The 23,988-nt window shown below is 41.3% G+C and overlaps 1 protein-coding gene across 10 annotated transcripts in view; it reads right to left on the reverse strand.

Annotated features, from left to right (window-relative positions):
• Positions 1 to 23,988, reverse strand: part of MTCL1 (microtubule crosslinking factor 1) — a 104,400-nt gene that overhangs the window by 13,013 nt on the left and 67,399 nt on the right. For 6 of the 10 annotated variants that reach the window (XM_072034716.1, XM_072034713.1, XM_072034712.1 and 3 more), the window contains 6 exons: positions 23,316 to 23,408; positions 19,846 to 20,076; positions 18,007 to 18,195; positions 11,569 to 11,736; positions 4,959 to 5,213; positions 435 to 740 (listed from right to left, as the gene is read on the reverse strand). In XM_072034716.1, the coding sequence (XP_071890817.1) occupies positions 435 to 740; positions 4,959 to 5,213; positions 11,569 to 11,736; positions 18,007 to 18,195; positions 19,846 to 20,076; positions 23,316 to 23,408 (1,242 nt within the window). The remainder of the gene's footprint in view (positions 1 to 434; positions 741 to 4,958; positions 5,214 to 11,568; positions 11,737 to 18,006; positions 18,196 to 19,845; positions 20,077 to 23,315; positions 23,409 to 23,988) is intronic. The other 4 variants (XM_072034719.1, XM_072034715.1, XM_072034717.1 and 1 more) reach the window with 1 other exon arrangement.

The raw sequence follows: 23,988 nt of genomic DNA on the forward strand, positions 1-23,988 counted from the left end.
AACAATTTTATTTTTTAAACATCTCATCTCACATACTCATCCTAATCTATTGAGGAGCAACCACAATAGAACAATGTGAAGTACTTCTCTACAGCACTTAATTCCTTACTAGCCCATGCTTCTATATATATGTAGGTATTTGCAGCTGGATGAGACCTTCTAAGCCAATATATATATCTAATATAGTACCTAATATGAATGGCCAGCATGTGAGGTAATTTTTGGGACCCTTAGACTGGCTCCCAGTTTCTCCTGTGATTGGCATCAGTCTAATCAGCTCATAACAAGGGACAAACCACATCAATACCAAATTTACTGCTGGATAGCTGCAAAGCAGTGACCATGACACAGTATCTCACTTCTAGAGCACGAATGCTGTGCAAACTGTGACACAAGAGACAACATGCAGGCTTGATAAAAGTTAGAGTGCATACTTCTGTTAATCCAGTAAAGAATTTCTCCCGCTCCAGCTGCCGGGAGCGGTGTTCCTCCGCCTCATCAGGAGAATCGAGGGACAGCGACTCCAGGAAGAGGTTTTCTGTGGCGCTGCACCGGTCGCTCTCCTTCAGTTTGGACAGTGACCGGTCATCAAACTGAATGGCATCTGAGTCGGAGTAGGATCTTGATCCCATCGGGCGAGGCACGTGAAGGTTCCCCTGGGTCGTAAATGGGCGCAGGTTGCTCTCCTTCTGGTCACACAGAAAGCTCCCTCCTCTTCGTGGGCTCACTTCTTTCTGAAGCTGAAAACAAGGCAAGTTGGAAGGATCAGCAATTATTCATGTAGCCTATGGCACCCTGCATTGCTCATCCTTCTCCCGGAGCAAGGCACGCGTGGCCTGGGGAGGCAATGCTGTGTGCCGCTGGGCTGCCTGAGGTCACCGCCTGGCTCCAGGCATGGCGGGTTTGCTCTCTTGGCCCTTTCACAACAAGACATGTATTAAGGACTTGGATGCTGTTACTCAGAGGATTTCAAGTGGTTAAATACATATTTAATTTTGCTTGTTTACGCCTATATGTATACATATATACACTCTGTATATATACACACAAAATCATGTGTCTGCTTGTAATCTGATTTTTAAAGAAACAAATCAACACTGTTGTTTAAAAGCAATCTTGACATAAGATCCTAAAGCAAAACAAGTAGAAGCTCAAATCAGGGTGAGTGATTTTGAGTCTCATCAAAACCTACACAAACTTTCTTCTGGTCAGCAATATAAGGATTGCACTTTCATGTACATCACTCACCTTGTTTCCAGAGGGGGAAAATCCCTCTTAACAAAACACAAAAGCTTTGTCTTCAAGGTGGTCTAGCCCTAACACAGAGCTAGAAAGTTGACTATTTGTAATAATAGAATTATCAAGGGGATGAATTAGGCATGCAAAGCACATTTGAAGAAAACACATATTTAATAGAAGGGCCATCAAAGCTATTAACTCTACACTTTAGAAAAACTGGACAGAGAGACAGTGAACCACTGCTGAAATTGAACTTCTGTCAGTCTTAAAATTAGGCTATGTGATCAGCTTTTCCTTTAATTATGAATATAGCAGGTTAAGCGAAGTGAGTGACATTTTCAAATACAATGAGAGACAGCAGGAATCCGATAAATAATTCTGATGCTTTGCGAGAGCAGCCTGCTAAGGTTACTGGCAATAACCTGCAAATGCTAGTCATTTCCTGGGATCCTGGGGACTGAGGACCTCCTACAAAACATGCTTTTAATGCTGCTGCATGTGTATGGAAAAAAATCAATGTGCATCACATCGCTTAATGTAGATCAAATGCAGATTTTAGGCCAGATCCTAAATTACTAAATTTTCACTTGGGCTGAAGTCAGTTAGATTTTTGCTTGATTCAGGCCTACAAGAAGGTGAAAGCATCTTTAGTGTTTTGCTCATTATACACAAAATCTGAAATGGTTTTATTAAAAGCAGCTTAGGAATCCTATAAAGGTAGGGGTTGGTAGGTATATCTGAAGAGATCCCAGAGTCCATTTCCCAGCATACGGGCAGGACCCAAAGCAAGGAGAAATGGTAATTGCACATTGTTGGTATATACAGATCCACATGCAAGCCACCACTGATTTTCAGAGATCCTTGGAAGATGATTATCTGGGAACCTCTAAGAGAAAACAGCACAGAATACTGGCTCACTCTCTGGATGTCAAACTACTGTCAGGAGAATTAAAATGAGAAATAGTGGCCTAACTTTTCAATTGACTAATGATTTTGAGCCTGAATCTTCTTATACCTATAAAAATACACCTCTCCAAATAGGTGATCTTGTGGTTTCAAATATTTGTTGGTGTGATCTTTGCAGAATTAGCTTAAAGAACACAGTGTATGTGTGTTCTCTAAGGGAAAACAAAGTGACAGTGTACTTGAAAAGAGAGATAAAAAAAAAAAATACAACTTTGAGCTCTGAAAAAAAAAGGTAGGTCATCATGTTTTTTATATGCAAGTGGTATTCCCATAACTAACCGAAGTAAAGTATTTTATATATTTTATACATTGGTGTGAGCTTCCCTCTTATCATACATCTATTATTCATTAGCTCTGTGAAAGCAGACAGGCATAAAGCATTAGTAAGAAGTTTGGCACACATGCTTCAGTTCGTTCTTGGACTGGTTTTCAAAGATACACACTGGTGTAGTCTCCTCATCCTCTATGTATCGCCATACATGGAATACACACAGAAGAACACTGGGGAGAAGGACTTCAGAGAAATACTAATTGCTTCCATATAAAGCTGGACACGACTGCCATCTGAGAAGACACTCAACTAAAAGCCTGCAAATATTTGGAAGCTTCCTGTCACACACGGAAATGTTTGATTATAAGCAAAGATGGGATTATGAAGTTTTGCAGGCAGATAGCCAAGCTCTCCAATGCTATTTCTGATCATCTTGTCCTCTGGAATTAGCCTGACACAGTATTTTTTTAATTTTCCCTATCTGTGGGTAACATTGTGTAAAACTCTTGTACTATAAATAGATAGTTGGACCCTGGAAGTTTCAGAATGGTAACAAAAGAAATCAGTTCCAGGGTTAGTTACGAGCTATTCTGTAGACTTTCCCAAGATGACTCTGAGAGGTTATCTCAGGTTTGAAGAGAATTAAAGGCTAGGTAACATTAACAGGGATTTCTCTCCTCCACCCTTCAATGGGCCTTGTTCCCAGGGAATAGAATAAGCAGTTCTGAACCAGGTTAGATCCCTCAGGCTACTGAGGATACATTGAAGAGATAATGTCAAAAAATACAGTTCATAGGCAGCATTATAAACATCCAAAGAGGTACCAGTGATTTTCCAAACAAAAGTTTATGCCCATGTCCTTCGTATAATGGGAAATTTTCTTAATTCTCATTTTGCATGAAGAATCCATAGGAGGTATTTTGGCCACTCAAATTCCAGAATTAGAAATCAGCCCAGACAAAACAGGGAGAAATCAGTATCTTCTGCCAGTGAAGCCTTGGAACCAGATTAACTTTGATGAATCACTCTGCTATAACCCTTCTTACCTCATGTGCATTGTTTATTTTATCTTAAGAGATACACTACAGTTCCACAATACAAGGCGTTGCAAGGCTAGTTCAAGAAGCTGCATGAAGTATTCTCAGAAACCCTCAGATAAACAGGAGTTAAAAAAAAAGCCAGAACATTGTTTATTGATATTTTAAAGTAAGAAGCTCAAATCACCTTTCTTGGTCCATAAAACTTTCATATTGGTCATCACCCACTCGCACCTACACTTTTAGTGGTGGTTTTAGAAATATTTGTGAAGTACAGCATTTTCTTAAGTGCTTCCCAGTGGGCTTACCAGCCATAACTAAAACTGAGGTTTAGTCTTGCACTGATAATATTTACAGCCTGGTGACTTTTCTCTAGCTTCTTGTTGCAGCCCAAGCATGGGAACATGAGATACAGACAAAGAGCCCTTTTCAAAAATCAGTCATGAAGTCACCCCAGGCTTTCATCAAGCTTAACATGTGAAGCTACTTTGTACTTCATTCAAGCGAAGTGCTCCCTAGAGAGCACGCACAAATCTGGTGCCATTCCATTTTTGATGTCCTAAGGACAGGAAGTATTCAATTAATTGAGGACCCACAATTTCAGTTGTTTTTCTTACTCTTCCTGGAATGCATGACTCAGAGCTGAGCAATGTTCAGTCAAAAATGGTGTATTAATTCTCCATCATTAAACTTGATTTTAATATTTTGTGTGGTTTCCAGCCAGACGGAAACCCATTAGGTGAAAGTTGGATCAACATTTTCAAATCAGTATCTAATATTAAGCAGATGGAAGTACATGGTGGTGTAGATGATGGGCATGAAAAACAAGGGGATAGATACACAATTACCAGATTTGCAAATGATAGCAGAGGTGTGCACAAAATTCATGTGACCAAGGCCAAATGTGTCTTCTGAATATTTAGCATTGCAAACTGATTGTTTATTATCAATCAGGGCTCTTCATTGTTATCTCCTGGTTTCCTTTGCTAGAGAAAAAGAATTCAGCTGAGGCTGAATAGTCACGGCAGCTGCATCTTTGGTGGCAAATTCACAGATGAACAGACTTTTTTTGGCAGGAAGCTGTATATCCAACCTTGAATAACCCTGCATGTGGGACTGAGTGTTTCAGCATGAAGAGATGCACATAAGCTTTCAAACAGAGTGAATCAGTGGGACCGTGCCTGTACAGGGTAATTGAAATAAGGCAGGAAATGGCCTTTAACCTGGACCTGATTTCTCATGAGTGCTCCTTTATAGGGCTTATGAGCATTTTCCTTTTACTCCCTTGAGCATGTAAATTGTTTTGTATCATGGGAAACACTGATGTAGCCAAGGAACCAAAACTGTTCCTGCGCTGTTTCTTACTACAGTTTCTTGACCTTGGTCTGCGTGTAGTAATGGTGCAACACCTCATGCTTTGCAACCAGCCTTTGCCCACTCCTTACCTGCTCTATCCGCCTGAGCAGTTCCTTCTTTTGACGCTCCCATTCTCGTCGGTCCCTATCAAGCCTGTCCAGGAGCTCCACCTTTTCCCGGTTCCAGTTCTTCTCACTGTGCTGGATTTGCCAGCGAAGGTCCATCACCACACTGTGAGTCTCAGCCAGAAGCTTCTTGTGCTCCTCTCTTTCCCGTTTAAAAGCTCCTTTTGCATCAGAAGTGAGGCTTACGTCTCCTGAGGTGTTCTCACTCTTCCCTTCCAGCTGCCATTAAAATAAAACATTATTAGGACACCAAACTTTTGCAGGTAAAACCCTGCGTCAGACAAGGAATTCTAGTTGGAGAGACTTGAAGGCTTTGTATAAGTTCAAGAGAGGGGAGAATTTATCCCTTGATAAACATCCCTTGATAAAAGCTTCACCTTTTGTTTACAAGTCAGTAGGTGTGTGGATGAGTCAGAATGGGTCACAAGCAACCAAGAGTGAGAAGTAGTGAAAACTCATTTCTGCCTCTGAAGGTAGTTTTCTTCAAAAAGCAGAAGCATCAGGTTTTCTGGGAAACTTGCTCCTTTAGCAAGAGAGAAAGATAGTACCTTCAAACTGTCCAGTGTGGAAAATAATCCCAAACTCTCTGAACAAAGGGAAGTTCAGGCCAGATTAGGGTAATTTGTCTTTAGAACAGCCTCCACAGGTAAAGGGCAGAGAGGTACAGAATTTACTGAGCTGCAGAGAACGGCCTGTTACAGCCACTTGCAGACCTTAAATACCTGCATCTCTAGCACTAATTTCCAAAGTCTTTTTTTTTCTTTTTTTTTTCTCTCCAAACCAACCAACCAACCAGAAAAATCGTTTACAAAAAAAGCAGCAGCCTATGGTGAGGTTGGGTGGGGCTTGGGCAGCCTTATCTAGGGGGAGATGTCCCTGCCCATGGCTGGGAGGTTGGAATTAGATGATCTTTAAAAGTTTCCTCCCAACCCAAAACATGCTATGATTCTGTGGAAGCTGACATGACACTATCTTCTCTCTATGAACCTATTTATGCAATGCAAATTTGTGGGGCCAGGATGGTGCTGACAACATTTGATGAGACTCAGACGTGTGTTATTTTGTACAGGCACAAATGTCAGATACTGATCGACCTCTGTCTGTAACTAGTCATACCTGTAAAACCTTCCAGAAGTCAGATTTGACAGCAGAGGGGTAGTTCCTTCAGTATTAACTCAAGAACTCACGTTATCAGTAAACAAACTATAAGGCAGATACCAGACTTAGAGGAGAAGAACTAATATCAACTGTATGAAAAAAAAACATTAAAAAGCAATAGATATTAAGAGCATTATAAAGGTGGGGTTCAGCATGAAGGATTAATGGACAAATTAATTACAGATTACTCAAATGTGTTTTGTTTGCTTGTGTTCATTATTTTACTGAAGTCCCACCTGGTTAGTGGTAAAAATCCCACTGATATCAGTGGCACCTGGGTGCAGGTGGGTGTGGGAGCATAGACCAACTGATGGGAACATGGGGGCTGCACTGAGCAGTCCCAATATAACCTTGCTGCCAACTACTAGACTTCCCTCCTGGCCTTTGGAAGCAGTGTTATGTATTATACTTCTACATCCCTTGTTTTTAAAGCAAATGTGGCAATTACCTGCCGTGTATTATGGAAAAAAATCAATTTGCATATGACAAACAGTAAAACAAGATAAACACGGACTGGTTTGGGCTTTCTCGGCCAGATGTGGTGCCTCTGTGTTTAATGTCTCTCAGTTGGTCTTTTCTTCCCCTGAGGCTGTCCTGAGGCAGGCATCTCCTCCCTTGCTTCTGCAACCTGCAGCGATGTGCCAGGGGTTGTCCCACGCACAATAGCACAGCTCAGTCGTGGACCACAGGTGTTGTGGGGCAGAAATGCAGAACATCCCAGGACAGACATCTGGCCATCTCTGCTGCAGATCCACCATGGGAGACACCGTCTGGTTTGATGGTGTCTGATTTGATGGTGATGGAGACACTGATGGTTTCCAAACTCAGCACTAACTTAAGGTAATGGGCTCTAGCCCCTTGCTGCATCTTCTCTCTGTGCATCCACAAGTCCCCAGCTCCAAAGGGAGGGTCTGGTCAGGTTGACATCCATTCTTTTAGGTTTGTTTTGCTTTGGCCCCTCTGGGTTGCCCTTGCAAGTTCCTTCTGGGTTTACTAAGTGGCTGTGACACTGAATAATCATGTATTTTGGGAGTGTCACTGCAGAGCTGAGATCAGCCAGAATAGTAAGAGACTCTAAAATGATATAAACTCTACCTGGTTTCCTCACATCTAAGCCTGACAGAGGGTTATGTAGAATTTGTCCTTTGCAATATATCTAAGTGATCTTTCAAGTACTTTTAATGCCCTTGCAGACTTCTCATTTTTCATCCTGCAATAGGAGCTCCTGGCAGAAGTTGCTGGAGTGTCTGGAGTAAATCCAGCCAGGCTGGAGTGCAAACTCAACCTTACAACAGTGCTGTCTCCCGGGGAATAACGGCACATTGAGTAGTAGCTATGGCTAACGTGCTAAGCTGACAGACACGCCAATGTCTGCAACAAATTCTTTAGCTGGCATGAAGTCCAAAAAATGCTAAAAGCAACCTATAAGGCAAACACATGTGTTGTTGCAATATGTAGTTTTCACGATTATGGTATAAAGCAAATTTCTTCTTCCATTTTTTTTAATCTCATAAAATTAGCAAAACGTTGAACTCAAGACTCTCTCTTGCCTTACACCACTGAATTCGTAACCACCGTGTGGCAAGTTCTCAGCCTTTCAGTTTGCAAACAAGAAAGGCTGTGGTCCCTAGGCCACGCTGCCTGCATTGAGCGTGAAAGCCAAAAGAGGCAATGAGACAAGAGAACATGCTTCAGAAGAGCAATATCCCAGGAATGCATGGCTGCCATTAGAGTGCCTTGCCCAAGCTGCTGAAACACTGTAAGTCATCCTGTGCCAGATCACTCACCTAGACCAGAGCCTGTCTCTTCCCCCACTGGAGAAGAATATAGGAAGTACAAAGATGAGTTCAAAACCAAGGTAAATATACAGTGATACACCTTCAGAATAATTTCTGTGTGATCTGTGATTTGGGACCTACAGCATTCTTCAGTGAGAGGTGGTGCCTTTACACTTGGAGGACAGTTCTCTGTGCCAATGAAAGGCAGAAGAGTGTTGCTGCAGAAGAAACTGTCTGCCTCTGTGTTTATGAAACGGCTCAAATCATGGAGGAAGGGTCCAGTGGTGGCTCTTTAGCATTAAAGTCTAGATGTGTCCTTTCCAAACCTGCTAACTGCTAAGGTGGCTAGATGTCTCTCCATTTGCACCACGGCTTGCATTTCCCCCAAGAATCCTGAAGCTGGACCACGCATTGGAGTCATAGCGAGGGTTCGTGTCCTTATATGCCAATTCTCAGTGCATATCACAGAATGGTTTGGGTGGGAAGGGACCTCAAAGATTATCCAGTTCCAAACCCCCCTGCCATGGGCAGGGACACCTCCCACCAGACCAGGTTGCTCAAAGCCCCATCCAGCCTGGCCTTGAGCACCTCCAGGGATGGGGCAGCCACAGCTTCTCTGGGCAGCCTGTGCCAGAGCCTCACCACCCTCTGAGTGAAGAATTTCCTCCCAACGCCTAATCCAAATCTCCCTTCTTTTAGTTTAAAACCATTCCACCTTGTCCTATAACTATCTGCCTGTTGTTCTCCATCTCTTTTTATAAGTCCCATTTTAGTATTGAAAAGCTGCAGTGAGGCCTCCACAAAGCCTTCTCTTCTCCAGGCTGAATCCCCATCTCTCTCAGCCTTTCTTCATAGGAGAGGTGCTCCAGCCCTCTGAGAATCTTCATGGCCGTCCTCTGGACCCGCTCTAACAGCCCCACATCCTTCTTGTGCTGGGGGCCCCAGACCTGGTCTCAGCACTCCAGGTGGGGCCTCACAAGGGCAGAGCAGAGGGGGACAATCACCTCCTTCCCCTGCTGGCCACCCCTCTGTTTTATGCAGGATTTGTTCCCAGTTCCCTGAATACTGGGACTTTTCACTTCTCCAGCTGGAGGCTGAGAATTACTGGGACTCCATTGGTCACAGTCATCAAGATCCCATACTTAGGAGCAATCTCATTATTTCTTAACTTAAAAACAATGCTGAAGGATCCTTCTGCCAAATAAGATGTACATGCATTTCTGACAGCCAAGACCTTTATTTTAATGACATACACAGTGCTAAAGCTCAAAAAGCAGCAGGGAACAGTACATTATCATTTCTGATATGCCGTGTTCTTGCAACAAAGTAGTTTTCTTCCTTCCTTTTGCTCTTTCTTTCCTATACAGAGAGTTCAAGCATCAAAATGCAAAACCATTGTCAGTAACTATTAATTAGGAGGTGACTCTCTTGAGGAAAATGCTCTTCTTAATTGACCTACTGCTTCATGCACACACAAAAAAGTGGAAAGCAGTGACAGTACAGACAACAGTAGAGACAAGAAAGGCCTTGATTCTCTATGGGCTTGTCAGGGGTCGGGCAGCTTTATACCCCCTATGGTGGGAGTGCTGCACAGCCCGCTGCTTCATCACTCCCAGTAAAAAAGACAAAATGGCATCCTGAGAGGCCCTCCTACCCACACTGCCACGACAGGCTTGGCTGTCTAGCTAAAGATGTTGTTATTCCACATAGTGCCACAGAGCAGCAAATGTTAACACGACATTATGTGATGCTGATGATTTAGGTGTTATTTACTAGCTCCTCCCGTCTTGATCCTGAAACTTGACCTACATGTATAACACAGGTTATAAAAATAAACGTTTATAAAAATAAATTCCATATTTGGAATCATTAACAACAGTTTGAGTCAATTTCATATTTACATTTCTATTTAATGTTTATCATATTATTATTTGTATATTTCATTTTTAATTGCTTCCTTATAACTGTGAGCACATACAACAGACCTCAGTGGGACACTCACGTTGTTTGCACTATCCTAATTGACACTCTCATGATTTATGTACTCTCTTTTTGCTACTTCATTAGGGACCCGTTTTTACTGTGAAATATAAATGCGGCTTGGGGAATCTGCTGAGGAAGTCAGCTTTACGTCTTAAATATTGATCAGTTTTATTCTTCTCACTTGCTTGAAAAAATGCAAAAAGTAACACCCACGGCTCAGAAATTACCATATGTTACAGATTATTACCAATAGAGCAGCGGAGATGGCAAGAAGCCTGACAACGTCACCAGAAGGAAGGGTGCAAATCTATCTTGTCCCTGGAAAGGAAGAGCAGCACTGTCCTGCTTGCCAAGCACCAGCCAAAGCAGCAGTCCAGGAGTAAATCACCCATGCAAATGCAAAGTATGCAAGCTTGAAACTGGCAGTTAGTTCTCAAAATAGCTTTCTTTAGGCTTCATTATTTGTTGCCATCTCTAGCTTAAGGTAAAACTGTCACCAAGGCTTTATTTTGGGAGGAGCAAAACTGGGGATTGATTTTGTTTCTCTTTTCAAATGATCTGCTGTCTGGAAACTTGTGTGCACTAAGAAGCAGCTGATCTGAACTGAGAATTTGAATCCACTGAGAAAAAACTCTGCTAAAATGAAAGCTTCTCCCTTCATTCTGGGAAACAAGCCTACAGTACCTGGGCAGAAAAATAAGTGCTCACAACTCAGTGCTGTGCGTCACAGTGAGTCTCCAGACAGTGCTGCGATGTTCAGTGGATCTTCCTAAATATACCACCCTCCCAACAGTGAATATTTTTATTATATCTGTCTTCTGCAGAGGAGCTCTACAATTGCAAATCCTTTTCTCAGGATCTGAACGTAATCATTCTTCCACTCCTCCTCTCTTCAATGTGGAGGTTTTACGCCATCAGCTTTGGAAATGAATCTTTGTTTTTTTCTTTTTTTTTTTTCTTTTTTTTTTTCCTCTCTTTTTTTTTTTTTCCGTTTTTCTTTTTCTTTTTTCTTTTTTTCCTTATTTGTCTTCTTATTGCTTCAGAAATTGTACATCTTCTGTAAACAGCAGCATGTGGCACTGTAGCACCTGGCCCCAGATTTTATACACATACTTCTAATAGGAAGTTATGGTGGATGCTAGAGCTCTCTCTTCAGTGGGGTACCATCCATCACTAACCAGCAGCTTCGACTGGCTGGTTTAATACTAACAAACAGATCTAATGCTTCAGCATTATTAAATCACTCTTTTCTTGCCTATGCATCAAATGCTGCAGTTCCTATGTGCCAAGGCACAGTGACGAGCTAGTTGTCAGCATGCCAACATCAAGACATTTTCTCTCCTTTAAGTGCCAATAAATACAGAAACCCGCATGTCTCATTATCACAGCTGATGCATTACCAGCCAGCTCTTCTGAGAAAATACAGCTAGAATAGGTTTAATTCCTTCATCCCTACGTACATTACACAGCACCCACTACACAAATACTCTTACTGGGACACCTAGAACCCAAGAGGCAACACATGACTTTGGGGGTCTTTCAGGTGTCAGGCTAAAATGAGTGAACGTGGCATCTCTCCTGACACTCAAAGATTTCCTGTTTCGTTAAGTGAATGTGCCATCCTTTAAGGGTGTTGGATGCAGGAGGGACGCTACCTGTTCTAGGTGGCACTTCAGCTCAGTCATTTCCACCTCCCAGGCTGCCTTGTCCAGGGCATACTGCTGCTGGAGCCCATGGCGCTCTCGCTCGTCGTCCCGCAGCTCTGAGCGGAAGTCATCCAGCAAACCCTTCACAGCGTTCAGCAGTTTCCGATTTTCACTTGCCTGCCAGAACAAAGCAAAACAGAAGTTGTCATCGGGTGGCTTTAGGCACCAGATTCATCTGTAAGAGGAAAAAATGCCTGCATGTCCATTGCGATGGCAATGTCTTCTGTGTCTACTTTTCCTTGCTACAGGATACTCAAGTCACACTGAAAAAGGCATTAAACAACTTTCAGGATTGAAGCCATCTGTAATAATGTCCCCCTAAATACTGTAAGGCAAAAATAGGGTATCACTGCTGAGGTTTGTTGGGTAGCTGTACATCTCATACTTACAGTCATTGCTCAGCATCAAACCTCGTATGTTTTTAAACTACACGTAAAGGAAAGTGATTAATTTTCCAAGCTTTTTATTATCAAACAAAATTACTCAGGAAAAAAAGTGAGGTTTTGATCAAAGTATCTTTGCTAAGGTGTTTCACTAGAACACATTTTGCACTTCCCCTCAGTATTTAATCACCTGGTTCTCATGAGTGTGTTAGTCTCCTTGGAAAGGCCTAACTCAAATTAGCTGTCTTGATTCTTGCATGATAATCTAATTCATTTTAATTTTTATTTATTTTTTTTTCAAGTGGAGGCTTCCTGCATTTCCTCTTATCCGGTGTTTCATGAAGTGCCTACACAGGGACTTCTTTTAGACAAGTCAAGCAAACAGATGTACACAAAAATCTAAATAATTTTTCATATATATATATATATATATTAATGACAATACAAATAGAATTTTATACATACAACTAATCTGATTTCATGTCCTTATCAGATTTTTGGCATCACTGAACCCACCTCACCCATTTTTGTAATCACCAGTCAGACATGCCAGGGCACCTTTTTTCTTTAAAAACAAACAAACATGCTCTACTTTTTCCAAGACATTTGATTCATTAGGAAAGAAAAACGAAAACAAAACCAAAACAGACACGGGGAAATGACTGCAGGATGACTGCAGGTGCTCACTGACTGACCTATAATCTGTTTGGGCTAATGAAATGTGATGGTGTACAATGCGGGGTTTTATAAGAAACACACTCACAGAAGCAGAATTAATTCCATTAACATTTTATGCCAATTAGCAGTTTCCTATTATACAGCAGCAGTCTTCATCATACATATAAAATCTCCTACTTTTTAATATGTAATGAGATTTTATGTTTTCTCTATGAATTTTCATTCTGATATCAAGTTAAGGCTAGATTCCCCAAACATCTCAAGATCCTTCTGTTATAATCAGAATTAGAGCTCTTCTGAAGATTTGCCCTTACTGTCTGTTACAACGGGAGCTGCTGGGTACTGAGTGCTTCAAAATCTGGCCTCACCCTCTTTTGAAAAGCCTGACCCCACAAGTTTATTAAGTGCTTTTATTCAGGAACCACATTCTGTGCTTGCTGGTATGCTTTATTTGGCAAAGTAATCAAAAGGCTCCACAAGGGAAATGAGGCAGAAGAAAAATAAAACCAAGACTAAAAGCAAGACTAAAGCAAGCTACATCCCTCATTCCTGTGCATATATATATTTTTTCAGATTTAGAGTTCTGTAAAATAAGGTTTTGTGAAGAAGTGATGGACTAGTAAAGAGAGGAGCCAAAAGAGCCTAATTACAGGCTTGTAGCCTACTGGGATAAGGACACATCTCATTTCAAGAGGCATTACATCAATGTCGTTGTTATGAGACAAGTAGCCCAGGTGCCCCCTGGGCTTGCTGGGATTTTAATTAACTTGCCAATGTAAATCCAGTTTTGGTTACATACTTCTAATTCCTGCAGAGAATTCTTTTTTTTTGCATGACTTTGTATTTACAGTCTGAAGTTGGAGAGGTCTGTGAGATTATTTCTCTGGTTTGCCAAACTAGAGTGTTTTTAGGGAACAGATGAAGTACTTCTGAGACAATGTGTTCTGAAATACAACATTTACATCTAGACATGTCTGAGATTTCTGCTGCTAAAACCACCAAACAGCTTCTGCATGAGAATAAGTCCCACAGATACAAAATAAAGATTATTATGGTCTTTCTGTTCCTCCCAGGGATGTTGTGCAGGCAGAATAAATGGAGCATGGTTGTGACTCCCTGGGCAGCCTCCCATGCAAGGAGACTCTTTAGTACCTTACCATACTTTTGAGTATAGAGGAACCCAACTGACTCACAACTGGTCTAAGACAAGAAAATTATAAAAGTGTGTTGAAGTCTCACTGCATCCACTGCTCAGGATTTATAGGTGAAGAAAACAAGAGCTGACAAGAAACGAAAACTTAATGTAGTAAACCTCTGGTAAATTCCAGGTCTTTGGACTCTTTGATAAGTAGTCACCCCTAGAGATGGGAGCTTCCAGCAGTAGAAAAGTTTGGGACCAGAGCCGTTGTCTGAAGCTTGGCTCTGCTTTTAATCACAATTCTCTTTTCTTTGAGAATTTTACCTCAGAATTCTGCCAGAGTCTGCTATTACAAGCAGCTTAGTAGAGTAGTCAATTAAAACCACAAGGTCAGGAGCCTAAACAGAAAACAAGAACCATGGATTTTCTCTGTGTAGGCGGAGATCTATGCAAAAGTGAAGCTAGGTCTTGGTGGAGATGATTTTAGTACATATAAGTTTTAATTATTATTCCTTTGGGCTTTTTCCTTACCTATGCTTTGAAAACAAATAATGTAAGAACAAAAAAAAGATCTAACTGGGAATTTTCTTGATCTCCCCCCAACCACCAGCAATAGATGAGTGTATTGCTTTTCAGTGCTTTTTCCTTTGTATCACATATGTTTAAATATTTATTTTCTTCTTACTTCCCTGTATTTACACCATCCAACTGATGCTCCACTCTTTCTACTCAACTGAAGCAAAGTAATCTCTTTTTTTGCAGGTAATTCTCCCTCATTTCTTGCTACACACATTGAAATGCTCATTTACAGCAAGACCTCCTCTGCAGGGCTATCAGCCTGACTTGCCACCTTATCTTCACCAGACTTCCTTCATGGCTCTTGAACCTTGCCAGTTCCTTGCCCAACCCATTGGCAATGTGCCCCAGCTATCAGCTATGGGACAATGCCAGCTCCAGGGATCTGGGTTATGTCAGAAAGGTCTGGCTGGGACAGGAGGCACCCAAGCAAGAGCAGCATGAAGAGAAAGACGAACTGGCTCCTCTCAGAGTTTGCACATACTTTGCCTCTCATCATCTACCCTTTTATTTCCCCTTTTCCCTCTGCTGTACCTTCATCCCTCCACATACCAGCCACATAAAAATCCTAGGCAAGTGAGGCATGTACTTTCCATCAAGTTGAGTAACTCAAATCATAATAATATAACATTAAAGGCTGCTTTTTGAAATTAAGGCCTCAAGGGTTATAATTTTTCTCAAAGGTATTTCACTTTTCAGGCAAGGTAAGAAAGTCAGCAGTAAGAATGCAGGCTGAAAATACAAGTCATTAAATATTAACATTAAGTGTTAAAAATAAGCATGGGTTACTTCAAGTTACAGGAAGCCTTTTCTTTTTTTCTGACCTAGTTGTCTCAGCCACTCTTAGACTACTGAAAATTTTCCTTCCTAATGTGAAACAAATGCTGATGCATATCATCCTGGAGCTCACCAAGCAGAACCAACAACTTAGCACTCTCCTGGGCAGGTGCAAAACTTGTAGACTCCTAGCTTCACCACTCACCCCAATTTCAGTGTTTATTTCCAGCTGAGAGCTTAAGGGACCTCCAGCAGACCTCCTCCAAAAACCTAGGTACTTTTTTTAGCACAGCCTGACTAGTCAGTGGTGTACTGGGAGGTGAGTGCTGCTGACATCCATCCCTTCAGGATGGATGTGCACTGGGTCTGTGATACTCTCAGAGCTCTTAGACCTGCAATTACACAAGTGAAGTGGTTTCTCACTCCAGTTTTGTTTAGCTAATAGATGTATTAACAAGCTTGTGTTTGGGGATCATAAATGAATTAAGTGGAGCTGGCATTTGTAGGAGAAAGTCTGTAATTTGTGTAGAGCAAAGACAGGGTTCTGTGAAGGTGGTGAGTGTGGTGAAGGTCCTGCACACATGAGGTTTTGCAGAGCCAAGCTGTCCACGACAGTGAGAAGGACAATTCAAGCACAAAAGATACTGAGGAGCAAGGCCCTGGCAGAGCCTTGAGGGCACAGGAAGTGTGTCACCATCTTCCAGAAGACACTGCCAATGCTTGAATCCATGACAGCATCAGAATTAACCTACACTAAGGCTTTCTGCTTCTGTGACAAAGTACAATAATAATCCTTTCTTTCAGTTCACAAATACAAGCCCTGCAGCACTGAAACTCCTTTTTATCTGCTAGTCAGTACATACAGTGCTTGTTTGAAGATTCAGCACGTTATAACATAGAGTGAGCAGGCAAAACACTTAATAGTGCTTGAAATGATAAATACTTAGCAGACACACTCATACTTGCAGTGTTGAGGTACCACTTTTTTCTTTGTGGGAAGGCAAGAAACCTATTCCATCTTCACAGGTCCATTTGGATATCATGCAGTATTCAATATCAAGAGGGGTGAGACATATTCTGTTCCTATGGCTCATTTCTTTAAGCAACATTAGCAGGAACTGCTGCATTAGACTATCTAGCAAAGTTTATAAAAATGAATTATATGAAATTCTGCTTCCCATTTCTGCTGCTTTAGTTGCGATTAATGTTGAAGCAATAATTATTTCAAGGAGGACATAATTTATTTGAATGTTCTTGGTCATTTTAAGAGATATATATGGACAGTTAGTGTAGGACACAGGTTGTACCAAGTTATTATGGTGATTTACATTTATTTTACTCAGTTTACATCAATCTACAAATGCAATACAGTTAAATGATGTAGTCAAGGGCATTTCTTCCATGGCCTTCTTCAGCCGCTATGAGAGAACAGTTTGCCAAGAGGATGATTGTGATGGTGCTGGGTGGCTGGTAAGGTATGTCCTTGAAAAAAACAATTGTCTGACCTTCCACAGTATTAGCAATGTTAGATCCTTTCCAAATACCAAATTGATCAACTTTTTGTTACCTTGGTAGCATGTCACAGAAAGTCAGCTAGAGAGTAGAGTTGTCAGCTAGTACAATTAAAAAGGAAAGCAAAAGAGTGTATAAATATAAAGTGGAATATGAAGTGGCATAAAGACCACATTTTTTTGTTCTCTAGCATTTTTTATTCACACTGAAATTCTATATGAAGTTACACCTTGAATTAGTGAGCCTGGTTGCAAGGCAGCCTCTGCATCTTCCAGCACCTACAAGTCTTATCTTATTATAGGACAGAGATTTACTGTTGTCTGCTGTGTATCTATTAGACCATATAGATAAGTAAACAGATTGTACATGGTCCCATGAGTGTGGAGAATGCAAGGCAAAGAACTGAAATGCAAAGACGCACACCAACCCAAGAGCCCGCAGTGGGTCCAGCAAAGTAATGCGATCATTGGGATGTATTTGTCTGAGAGCACTCGTGTGGATTGGGCTCCCAAGCCAGGGGCCTGGACAGGTACTGAGAATAACACAGAAACCTTCAAGACCTTTTTCACTGACTTTGTATTTTACACATAATTCTCACTCCATTTTCTTTCTAATAGCAAATAATTCCATGGAACAAGACGTTGTCGTCTGCACATTTTCCACTTAAAAAATACAAGAGGCACCAGAAGAACTCATAGAAGCCTTAATGCTGTCACCTTTGTGTGTTTATTGTAAGTGGTAGGACTGCTGGTATATTGATGCACAAAACAAAAAGCTAGGATATATGGTAGTGCTCTGACACACATAAGCAGGGCAATGGAGATGTCAGGGAAAAGTCATATTGGTTTGCTTTTAGGTATTTAAGAACAAGTTCAGTGACAGGAAGGAACTTTTGAATTGCTTTTTCATCATCTCTAAGGGAAACATTAAATACATGTACTAGTTTCTTAAATTATTTAGAGGAAATAAAATCACCTCTTCTTGCTAAAAGCTTGACAGTAGAATACAATAGATGTGCTCAGGCAAGAGGAGCATGTAAATTCTGCAAACCATCAAATACTGATAGATGTTTCTGGGCAAACAGCCACAAGAGGAAATAGGATTTCTCACTGATAGCAACTGCCAACAAGAGAACAATAATCACATGGCTCCTGATTAAATATAAATATAACGGATGAAATCCATTGTAATTGCTGTGTAGCTAGCAGTATTTTTACAAGTGTGATTCTAGGTGATTTTGAACACACCAGCAGAAGGAAATGAATTCAATTGGAAAATCCACAGCTTCCATTCCCAGGGCATGATATACAAATAGTATGGTACCTGCTTCTGCTGCTGTAGTAATTCTGCAGTCTGCAGCTGTGGTCTCTGATCACTGTTCTCCGCAGTGGGACGCTGGGAGAAATCTGTCAGTGCGAACACAACATCCTCTTCCTCCTCCTCTCGCTCTGCATCATCCGCCTTCTGCTCAGACTGAATGCCAAATTCTGGGAGGGCCTCGAGATGCTCAATCTGAAATGTAAGAGATGGGACACATCAACACTTTTTGCCACCTACCTAGGTGCACAGAAATCTACTGATGGGCTAAGGGAAGGGATTATTTTCTCCTGGGGCTCTAAGGTGGGATATATTGACTTCTGTAGGGCACAGGGAATGGTCTGCGAGTGACATCGTATGACACGTTGCATATGAGAACATGCAATGCAGGCCTGCAAGACAGGAGATCTAAACAGCTGAGAGGATGGGTGTAGTGCAGAGCAGTATGATGGATATAATCCACCGTGCATCAGTGAGACTAGACAGGACACTGGTGGTATTGCATAATGAAAACATGGAGATCAGGGAGTATCCCTATCTAGCACTTTATTCTCTCTACTGCATTAGCAAAGAGCTTGACACCACTAATGACTGGAGATGGACTGATTGTAAATTAACCAGTCAAAAAATCAAAACAGTGAAAAAATGAAACCTGTTTTGATATTAGAAGATGAGCTAGTTTACACAGAAGCAAATTAGTACTGCTGAAGTGAAGTAGAATGAAATTATTTCTAAATAGCTACTCATCTCTTGTTTCTGACTCATTATACCATAGCTGAGAAAGTTAAAGATGCTCACCCACCCTTTATCCAGAATACAAAACACTGGAGCTTTCTACTTAAGCATATTCGTACCAGAGCTGAAAGGTTACTCATTCTGTCAAATATAGCAAACACTGAAAGACACTAGGCATACAGATACATGAAATACTGAATAAAAATAAAAATAAAAATAAAAATACTTAGGTGCCTTAGCAAAGGGAATTGCAGAATAAATGGTTGCAGGATCAAGGTATGATTCTCAAGAATTTTTGTTAAAGTGTCAGAACGGACAAGCATATTTTTCTACTTCTGTTTTCTTTAGGTAAGATTTTTGAATCAAATGGTAATTCTGGATATGCAGCTTGACACAATTTAACAGCACCTTTTTTTTTTTACAGTGCCTGTTCTGGCAATTACATCCTTTCTAAAATGTGTCAGCTTAGGGATTCCAGGTTGTTATGTACTCCTGAAATTCCTGATCTTAATTTAGTTTCTACTTGGAAAATTACTTAGATGACTACTGGTGTACTGCTGCTGACGGTGATAGACGTGTGTACAAGGAAAAGGAACAAACAAGAATGATTCACTGTAAGTTCCCACAAGAAACTGTACAATTCTCTTGCCAACATGAAAACAGAGCTTCCCTCCATCTGTATTGCTGCAGGCTTCATAAAGAACACACTGTGCACACAATGACAAAAATGACAGCACTCAATCTATCCAAACAGATTTGATTCCACCAGCTCACAAATGTCTCTCTCTTCCCAAAAATTATTCAGGAGTCTTATCATAGAGACCTAATTAACTCTTAATTTACTATGTGAGATTTTTTTTCAAGGCCAGATGCTTGTACTAGTTAAGGGTTTAGATTTAAAGAGAGGTGATCTGTAACATAAAGGTATCATGCAAAATATCCTTCAGCACAAGTCAACCTTTAAAACAAAAAGTCACGTTTGATCTGAATCCCCTTAAAATCTGTGAGTAATTATAGAGTTCCTGATGCCAGTTTGTACTTAAAATCTAGTTAAAGAATGGACACCCCACTGCTTGCAATTTCTTTGGGTTAATGAGGTGCTCTGGTTACCTCTAATATGTCCTCCCCTTCCTCCTCCATTCGCTTGCCTTGCCGCCAGTGCTTCAGCAGCCACTTCAGTTTGACGTACAGGAGGAAGGTGTCCTGCTTGAAATGCCTGAGTTCTTGGTGCAGTAGGCTCTTCTCCTGGCTCCAGGTCTTCTCTTCCAGTTTGTTCTGCAAAGTCAAGCTCTGCACTTCCAAATCTTTCCTCCGCAGGGTCTGCATATGCTCCTCCTCCAGCTTTAATGGAACAACAGACACCATGTCAGTGTGCTGGGGCGCCTCCAGGATTTGAACTTTGTTGGGTGAGACAAACTGAAATCTCTAAGTTTCATCAATAGTGAGTTGCTATTGAGTTTGGCTCAACGGATTCCTCAGCAGTCATAACTGGCATGCTGAGGAAATTAGAGGACAGCAGCTGATAAATTTAGCTTAGATAACCATATGCAAGTAATCTGCAGTGAAAGTGGACAGTTTGTTTACTTTAAAGATGTATGAGAACTCTGTTGCTGCTTAACCATTTTATACCCTTCGTATTTTCTTCTCTTGATTGCATCCCAGCAGAGGCACCACCCTGAACTGCTGCACACATCACACCTGCTAAATGCATTTGTAGCTATTCCTAGGAGGTGGGACTGCAGCTGCCCTTCAGACATCCTGGAATATTCACAGAATCATCACAGAAAGGCTTGGGTTGGAGGGGACCTTAAAGATCACTTAGTTCCAACCCCCCTGCCATGGGCAGGGATGCCACCCACTAGACCAGGTTACCCAAGGCCTCATCCAACCTGGCCTTGAACGCCTCCAGGGATGGGATATCCACAGCTTCTCTGGGCAAACTATTCAATATTATCTTCACCTCTTCCCTCCCTGGCCACAGACTCATCCCTTCCTCTGTGACTACATCTCCTTCTCCTTCGGGAAGGGCAATGCTTCCCAAGGATCCACACCAGTACCTCAGGTACAACTACTGGTCCTTCACTTTTCACAGTTTATACTCAGAGGTGTCTGAACCTAGAAGAAAAATACTTCTAGATAAGGGAGACATGCAGGAACTGAAGAGACAAAAATAGGCTGCAACTTGGCATTCACAGTGTCTCAGTTTCAGTTCTAGAAGCACCAGAATAAGCTCGTGGTTTGAAGAACACATATAATTGCACCTGTTTCAACACAAGCTCACCTGAAACAATATTTTTAAAAGTGACTTCTCCCTCAATATGTCAAAAATCAACCCATGGCATGGCCCAACAGCACTTATACAAGTTTGTTGTACCGCATCTCATACTCTGCACGGATGAGATGGTATTTCCCCTTCAACCAAGTTGTAGTTCTGATTGATCAAGAAAAGGCAGCCAGAAAAAGAATACAGAACCACTTGCCAATGCCAGTTTCTACTGCTTTGCATTTTGTGGAACAACAGCATCTCCTTTGACGAGCTTCGCAGATGACATCTGCGAAAGCCGCTAATGACCACAACAATTTAAACATAGGAACATTCCTGCAGTAAACAACATTCACGAAGGAATGAAGAATGCTTCAGAGATTCTTCTTCAGGAGCATGGAGCACCTAGCACTCCATACTGCCAATAAATATATGCTTGGTTTTCCCAGCAACATTTGATGTTGGTGACACAGGCTACCATCCCACACTAGGTAATTTACTAATGGTTCTCCTGCCCTTTAAATGAGGTGTTCTGGCATAACACAAACTTTCAGCGTTTATGCAACCATGCCTTAAGAAGTTCTTCAACATATATCCATAACATTGATATAGATGATCTGGAAGATTTTTAGAATAAAGTTTGTAAATAAATCATTTTTTAAGTAACTATAAAGCTTAGAAATATATTCTTGAATAAAACTAAGCTTATTCACAGTAGTTTCTAACTTAAATGCATCTTAAAAGTATTCTGAAAAAAAATTAGATGTAATGGCCCCCAAAACATACATGCAATTCCTGATAACTGTCATGGGGGCTATACACTGCTACCCTATATCCATCTAATGCCATTAAATATCACCAAAAAAAAAAAAAGTTAAAAAAGGGTATTCGTTCACACTCCATTTTAAAGGGAAGAAATGAGTAGATTTTGTGTTGATGCAGATTCTTCCACCAAATGGAGCTATGGTTAAATACAGCAAAGATCTATGACTCATTTCCACCAGAAATCCTGGAAGATGATAAAAAAAGAATAATATCAACAGGATGGGCATAATCTGGAAAAAATGAAAAATCCAGAAGATGTTTTTATTATTCTATTTCTATTGGCTGTTAGCATGAATTGTTAGCTTTGATTCTGCTTCATTTTTAATTGTTTTTACAAGCTGTTATGATCTAAGTCCCTATGGCCACAAATTCTTGCAGAAGACCCTGGTGGAGGTAGCTTCACAGAGTTTTGTGCTTTTTTCAATGGACAGCTATTGCAAAAGAAAAGAAATTGGAGGAGGGCATAGCTTCCAAAAAGCATTCATGGCCAAGGCAACTAGGAAGGAAATCAATTTACTGGTTGCCTTCAAAAGCTTCCTTGAGAAAGCTCCTACCGAGATCAACTGAAAATTAAAGCTACTTATGAAAAATGGAGAGATACTTGGACATAATGAGATTATCTGGCACAAGGATAAATGCTTTATATACTATGCAGCAATTGTGATTAACTTAGTCTATGAGTAAACTTAAAAAGAAAACTTCAGTTAAGAGCCAACAGCCTGCAAAAATGTGCAACAGATTTATCTATCTATCTATCTATCTATCTATCTATCTATCTATCTATCTATCTATTTATTTATTTATTTATTCTCTTCTCTAGAAGCTCAAGGTCATGAAACAATTGGTTAATATGATCCAACTTTCAAAAAAGCAGGGGGAGCTCATGTAACAAAATATGATTTGTTCACCAATTACAAATAAGAGGGTTGGAAACATGAGGTACTAAGGAACAAAAGATCCTGGTTTGTGTCTCTGATCCAAGAGTGCAACAACTCCTCCAACATCAGAGAAAAGCTGGATTTTCTTTGGACTAGCAGGGGTCTGAAAAAGGAACAGAGCCAAACCATGCTCCTGGAGATCAAATGTACTCTTCCCTCGCTCATGGAGAACTGATGGGGCTGATATAACTCCCTGGGCAGTGTTTCACATCCCTGCCTCAGCTTCCCCTTGCACTCATCTCTTGAGAAGGCTGTCTGGCAGGAAATAACCCATACAGCTTGATTTCCTCTGCTAGTGCCATGGCCTCCTCATAACCTGGGCAACACGCAGGGGAGGGCAAAACTCATTTCCAACAGTCAGAAAAACCAGACTCAAAGCTGCAAAATGGGCTTGAGTTTGTGTCTCCCCAGCTTCCAAATTCTCCACATTGACTCAGTGAAAAAAGCCCAGCTGTTGGACTGAGGCTCCCATGTTCCTGACAAACGAGGTGCACACCGCGAGGTGCACGTGGCAGGGTCACGCGTCTCTCCCAGCAGCCGGGTTTCGTATTTACCTGAATGATCCTTTCTGTAAACTTTTCTTGCTCCTCTCGGTGAAGTCTTGTCTCCTGCTCAAGCTGAGCCTGAAGCTCCTGTATCGATACACTCTGTACAGGTAAAACATGGGAACCCCTCAGCTGATCAGCAGGACAAAGGGGTAGGCATAGCGGAAAGCGGGTCTCAGTGGTGGAAAAAAGAGGAAAAAGAAAAGAACCGCAGGACAGACATCTGCACAACTCACGGTTATTGATAGTTAAAACCAAAGCACAGTGTGCAAATAAACAGCAGTGCCCTACGTGGCTGTGGGAATTGCCTGTGTGGCTTCTGAAGGCTAAAGCTGTGATGCTGGTGTTACTCGTTGTGTTCTTCCCTTCAGGCCCCTGCTCCAGGGTTGCACTGAAGCAGGTGAGGCAGCTCACCCCGAATGGAGCCTGCCAGATCAGCTCCTACTAACAGGATTCCACGTTTGGAGGCAGATTTTCCTATGATAATCAACGCCTTAAAATTTAAACACCTCTGCACAAGATTTATCTAATGTACGTATATTGTACCTTATTATTTATTCATGTGCAATACTTCTGAGGAGACAGCTAATGGGATAATATTTATTAAACCAACTGAGCATAAAAAGTCCCTTTCTTCAGATACAGAACAGCTCTGCACAAGTGGACTTCATTCTGCAATTTC

This window comes from Anas platyrhynchos, chromosome 2 (assembly GCF_047663525.1).
Source record: "Anas platyrhynchos isolate ZD024472 breed Pekin duck chromosome 2, IASCAAS_PekinDuck_T2T, whole genome shotgun sequence".
Taxonomy (NCBI): domain Eukaryota; kingdom Metazoa; phylum Chordata; class Aves; order Anseriformes; family Anatidae; genus Anas; species Anas platyrhynchos.